The sequence below is a fragment of the Triticum dicoccoides genome, chromosome 2B, assembly GCF_002162155.2.
Source record: "Triticum dicoccoides isolate Atlit2015 ecotype Zavitan chromosome 2B, WEW_v2.0, whole genome shotgun sequence".
NCBI lineage: Eukaryota > Viridiplantae > Streptophyta > Magnoliopsida > Poales > Poaceae > Triticum > Triticum dicoccoides.
This window is the reverse complement of record NC_041383.1, coordinates 30,214,007-30,220,195: the sequence shown is the minus strand read 5'-3', so window position 1 is coordinate 30,220,195 and position 6,189 is coordinate 30,214,007. Positions and strand designations below refer to the sequence as shown.

The 6,189-nt window shown below is 42.2% G+C and overlaps 1 protein-coding gene across 1 annotated transcript; it reads left to right on the top strand.

Annotated features, from left to right (window-relative positions):
• Positions 1 to 4,966: 4,966 nt before the first annotated feature.
• LOC119366940 (defensin Tk-AMP-D1.1-like) lies at positions 4,967 to 5,765 on the top strand. Its single transcript, XM_037632611.1, has 2 exons — positions 4,967 to 5,089; positions 5,244 to 5,765. The coding sequence occupies exons 1-2, from the start codon at positions 5,026 to 5,028 to the stop codon at positions 5,414 to 5,416; spliced, it is 237 nt and encodes a 78-aa protein (XP_037488508.1). The 5' UTR covers positions 4,967 to 5,025; the 3' UTR covers positions 5,417 to 5,765.
• The last annotated feature ends 424 nt before the right edge of the window (positions 5,766 to 6,189 follow it).

The window sequence follows — 6,189 nt, the reverse complement described above, 5'->3', positions numbered from 1 at the left end:
CTAGGGGTTAGCTTTTTGTATTGTAGAAGAGCATTAAAGTAATAACTAAACATTTCAATCTAAACACGTGATTTTTAATTGCTATCCAGTGATATAAACGTTAAACAAATGTACATGAGCAACCAATGCAACTATAACAACAATCGGAGTAAAGAACAATTAGTAAAGATTATTTTTTTCATATATTTCCGCATCTCTAAAATATATAAAAAATTACCAAACACCAAATAGCTACTGTTATTGTACAGTGTCAAAATTTCAAGAATTTATCGCATTCTCACTGTTAAGGAATATTCATAGAACTTCAAAACTACCGAACGCTACTTCGGTGTTACCGCCATCCGTGAAGGGGGTCACACTTTGGAGCTGCGCATTGGTTGTTTACACCTACCACCACACTCTCATACATGTAAGAGGACCCAACGCAAGATTTGGTGGCATTGCTACACCCCGAAGGCCCTCGAGCAGCCTAACTCTGGTCCGGTTGACCCTGCTATCTAGCCGTTTGACTTTCATCGGTCGGTCTTCCACCAATGGGCTTTTCCACCTAATTGTTGTAGGTTAGCCAATAGGAACATTTGAAAACAAAGTTTGGGCCCAACCTATTACTAGATTGCCTCCAGGTTGAACCTCTATCGCAGTTTCCCCTTCTAAGTGCCGGTGGCAGTGACATCTATGACGGGGGTCACACTCTAGAGCAGCGTTTTGGGTGTTTACACCTACCACCATGCTCTCAGACATGAAAGAGGATCCAACACAAGATTTTGGTGGCATTGCTACACCCCAAAAGCCCCCGGGCGGCCTAACCCTGACCCAGTTGACCCGATGATCTAGCCCTTTGACTTTCATCGGACAACACCTTCTACTAATGGGCTTTTCCACCTAGTTGTCATAGGTTAGCCCATAGGAACATTTGAAAATAAAGTTTGGGCCCAACCGATCACAAGATTCCCTCCAGGTTGAACCTCCATCGCAGTTTCCCCCTCTAAGTGCCGACGGCAGTGTCGTCCGTGAAGGGGGTTACACTTCGGATCTGCGTGTTGGGTGTGCACACCTACCACCACACTCTCAGACATGTGTGAGGGCAGTGCAAGTTTGGGTGGGATTGCTGCTCCTTGAAGGCCTCCGAGCGGCCTCACACTGGGCCGGTTGACCCCAAAATCCAGGGGGTGTAGCTTTCTCTATTGCAGCAAAGCATCAAAGCAATAATTAAACATTTCAAACTGAACACATGAATTCTAAAATCCTTGAAACTTTTTAATGGAAATATATATAAACTTTGCATCATTTGGCCAAGGATTGAAAAATATACAAACAAATCAAAACAAGAGGGTGTTATGTGAAATTTGTAATACAAACATGACTTTAATTTTTTTCAAATTTCAAAAGATAGTATACCTACAAAATAGTTAGATTCTGATTGAAAAACATATAGTTTTTCAAAATCTATGCAAGTATGAATTAGTTGTGATTTTTACAAAGTATAAAGACCTACTTGCGAAAGTACATGAGGTAACACTTCTAAAAATTTCAGAAACATAAACAAAGAGTGTATTTACTTTATGAAAAATCCTACCCCAAATTGAAATATAATTTGTATATATTTAAGTTTATGTACTTCACATTGAATCCTTTTTTAAAAGCAGAAACTAAATTTCTAAAAAAGTCTATGACGACGGTGGCCGTCGGCATAGATGCCGCATGTCCACCTATGCCGACGGTAACCGTCGACATAGTTCTTTAAACCATTCTTTATTTGTAAGTACTAATTATCCTATAACTATTTTTATAATCATATATTTATGTTTATATAATTACATTTATAATGAGCTTAATATATATATATATATATATATATATATATATATTTGTATTTTAAAACTGTAATTATTATGCACCGACGGCCGTCATTTGTGCCGTCGATAGACTTAACGTCGTTAGCCATCCGTCGGCCAATGAGATATATGTTGAAGGTTATAGATATGTCGACGGTCACCGACGTTGTAGGTCGGAGCTTTGCCGACGGGGACCATAGGTTTATTTATGCTATTTGCCAATGGTATACTTATGCTGACCGGGCCCATCGGCATAGCTTCAGCTTTGCCGACGGCCATGATATGACGACGGTTTCGATTTGTCTATCAACTTAGCTCAATCTATGCCGACGGTAACCGTCGGCATATTAAATGACTCATGTAGTGTCGATCCTCCATGCTTTCTTCGGGGCTGCCAAAGACATATGCACTGCTGCACAATGGTTCGTTGCCTGGAACAACGCGTGTAAAGCCAAAAAGTTTCATGGTCTTGGTCTCAGAAACCTATGACAACAAAATAGTTGTCTACTTATGAAGTTTGCTATTAAATCTCTTGTACCAGACTGTAAACCCTGGCTTGATTGGCCAGCTCTTCAACACCAAAATTCCTTTATCACACCAAACAACAACCAACGCTTTCTCTGTAAAACTATAAACGCTTGGCTCCATCTTGTGAGACGACTGATGGATGTGCAGCTCTCTCAACGACCGGACCTATTGTGCTGGAAGCTCACTAGGAATGGTGAGTTTACAGTTAAATCGATCTATCTGGATGTTATCAATTATAGCTCTATTCCTAGTTCGAAACATGTTTGGAATGTCAAAGTACCGTTGAGAGTTAAAGTGTTTCTACGGTTTGTACACAAGCAAGTCATTTTAACTAAGGACAACTTGACAAAACGCAACTGGATTGGTTCTACAAGATGTAGTTTTTGTGACCGGGATGAATCCATCAAACACCTCTTTCTGGACTGTCCGATGGCGAAAATTTTATGGCGGACTGTTCATATAGCTTTTAATATTACTCCTCCGAATAATATCAACACGTTATTTGAGACGTGGCTTGACGGGATAGATTCCGAAACAGCGGGGCACATTCGTGTAAGAGTATGTGCTTTACTTTGGGCAGTCTGGAACTGCAGAAATGATTTGGTTTTTAACAGAACAACAAATACTCACTTTTTGCAGGTTATCTTCCGAGCCACAGCGTTGGCGTTTGGTTACTGGATCTATGAGATGGGAGATGGTAGCTCGGGCTATTTTCAACCGGTTTGTGTGGCGGTCATGTAATAGGATAGGCAATTAGTTTTCCTATCTTTCTTTTGTCAGCCGGTTGTGGCTTTATTTTTACCCTTCTACTCTGTGTGAGCTTTTTTGGTTCGTTCATTTTGAGACTTTAAGACCTATGTTGAACTTATTAGCTTTTTAATAAATGTGCCCGTATGCATCGTTCTGATGCAGAGGCCGGGGATCTTCCCATTTTCTAAAAAAAAAACAATCCATCAGCTTTGTCTTAACAATGGCTGGCACTAACACTTCTTGCTTGATACTTGGCTGCACCATAAACCACTAGGAGTACTGTTCCCCTGTCTTCATTCTCACACTACACCGCCCCTAGCTAGGGTGGCTACCGTTTTGAATTTCGGTCTACTGCTGCTACCGAGTTGGTTTCCATTTGTCGTTGTTGCAGGACTTCTAGCCGTCACATGTCCAGATAAAACGCTTCCTCCTCGGTGGTATTCATTTCTCAACCATAGCTACCCAGATCTAACCATGCGGGAAGATGATGTAGTCCTCTCGAGTGCCCAACAGGGTGAAGATTTTTGCATGGCTGCTCTTTCGTGGATAACTGAACTCCAAGGCAAACTTGTTGCACCAGCACATTGCTGCTGACACCATTTGTTCCAGATGCTGCTTTGAAGGTGAGGACATTGCACACATCTTCATCTCATGCCGGCTCACTCAGCGTTCCACGGTCTCTGGAACTGCTACCTTCCTGCTACTGTCGACACAAGGATATGGCACACAATGCTTCTCATTATTCTATGGAAGATTTTTGCTTCTCGAAATGCCATGACATTCAGTCATGAAAACCAGTACAACATTACCACTCTCAGGCTCGCCATTTGAGATCTAACGCCATCAATTCAGCCGATGAAGAAGCTGAAGAAAAGCAGGTCGCCTCCTTGTGGCGTTCCTACCCATGGTTTTGGGTACCGGGCGGAAAATTCGGATACCGCCCGGTACCTGCGTTTCTCGCTACCCCATGAGAAATCTGCGTACCGAGCAAAAAAAATCAAATTTTTTGAAAATTTTGAATTTGAATGGCTACTTTGAGGTCAAGTACGGCAAAAACTCCGCTAAATCAACAAGCTGTCTGTGGTTTGGTGGTAAGTATGAATCTCCCTTCCTCGAACGCAGCGGTATGTCGCTAGTTCACACAGTAGGAGAATCGAACCCACGACCTCTCACACACGTTGAAGACGGACGGGGAGAACCTGCCACTGCACCAACAGCGAGTTTATGAACTAGTTGAGCTCCGAACTAATATATTCCGAGCTCAGAAATTTTTGAATTCAAATTATGTTTCAAAAATTCGAGCGGTTTTTCCTCGGAATTTTGCGGTAACCGCGGTATCCGCGTTTCTCGCCCACCCTCGGAATTTTGTTGGGATTCGGTAGCCAAATCATTGCTCCTACCTCTTATCACGCTTACACGTGCTTATGTAATTCCCTTTTGTAAGCTGTCAAACGATGGATTGCAAAACTTGAATAATATAATCAGGTAGAGGAACCCCCGGTGATTTCTCAAAAAAGAAAAAAATGTTGCACCTTTTTTATTTTGCCACCACACTCCACCAGTAGAACAAACAGCCTCATTTTCAGGTTTCAGCACTATGGATTTGTATGAAAAAGTGGTACGTTTATGATAGAGGACATTTGGCAATTGTATGGCCCTGGTTTACTCCTAATAGTAGCAGTTAGTTACATATGTCTGGTGCTGAATGCATCTCCTTGCATGACGTCGGTGCTGTGTGGTTCTGCACATACAAGCCTTGTGGTGCTCAACGACGCAATTCCATGCATGCTGCTGTTGGTGTTCGTATATAACCTCAAGCTCGCACTGGGTTTCTAATCTGTCACTCAGTTTTTCCCAGCCCTAAGGAAGTAGAGTTCACATCCCCCTTTAACCCTTCTACCACCTATCAATAATGGCGTCATCACACAAGTTCTTCCCGGCCGTCCTCCTCCTCCTGCTGCTAGTTGTCACCATGGGTAAGCAACTAGGCACATTTTATGGTTTATTATCTGCTGATATATTTGTTTCTGGTGTGTATCAATAAAATCAATGCTTATACGAATCAACACGCATGCTAACTAATGATTTATCTTCCAAAATAAGAATGTATAATCGACCTTTTGTGTTCAGAGGTGGCGCCGGCGCAGGCAGAGGAGGGGAGGGTGTGCGAGACGGATAGCACTCGGTTCAAGGGGATATGCATGGTTGGCACAAACTGCGCCAACATTTGCCTCACCGAGGGCTTCACCAGCGGCAAGTGCTCCGGCTTGAAGAGGAAGTGCATTTGCACCAAACCATGCTAGCTAGATGATAAAACGTGGATGGCAATGACCGTACATACCCATGGACCTGTTCTCAGGATGGTCAGAGTCACATCGATCTGCCGTGCACGCCTCTAACATACTTCAGGTTCACGGCGTCACGATGTTCTTTCTTCAGCAGTTACTATGAAGGATATCACTTTATTTCTTTCAACAAGTTAGAAGATGTATGGTCTAAGCATGCAAGTGTTCATTGTATTCTCTTAGTATATGTGTATTTTTGTTACCTTTTTCTCTATGTTATTACAGTTTTTATTGCTGATCAATTTGATTTCTTGTGGTAATAACAATTATAAGAGAGCTCCCTTTATATTACCATATGTATATGCCGTTTGAGATTTCTTAGATCGCACTCCGACTTTACCAGTGGCGGAGCTAGCAGCAGGTTAAGCCTGGGGCTACACTATGTTGACTAATAAATTTATGTGATTTTCTATATTTTGCATGAAGGAATTATAAGGGAAGTTGTTGCTAGGCCTGGGGCTATAGCCATATATAGTTGCCCCAGGCCTGTCTCTGCCACTGGACTTTACTGTTCATTGCATTTCCTTTCCGCTCCATCTTATATCTTATATTTACTAATTGGAAGCACCACACGAGACACCACGTCAATCCTTGAAGTAAGAAATTTCAGCCTTCCAATTAATATATAATTTGTTCATAGCCATCGGATAAAACGGAGACGTCCTCCCCGATGCCACGCACGAGAGTCCTCCTTACCTTGGACTCTCCTTTATTCAAATGAGGAAAAAAAA

Excerpts from the sequence above, each read along its gene's own strand:
- LOC119366940 (XM_037632611.1), top strand. The coding sequence starts at position 5,026 with ATGGCGTCATCACACAAGTTCTTCCCGGCCGTCCTCCTCCTCCTGCTG. Across the intron at positions 5,090-5,243 it reads GCTGCTAGTTGTCACCATGG|AGGTGGCGCCGGCGCAGGCA; the intron begins GTAAGCAACTAG and ends TTTTGTGTTCAG.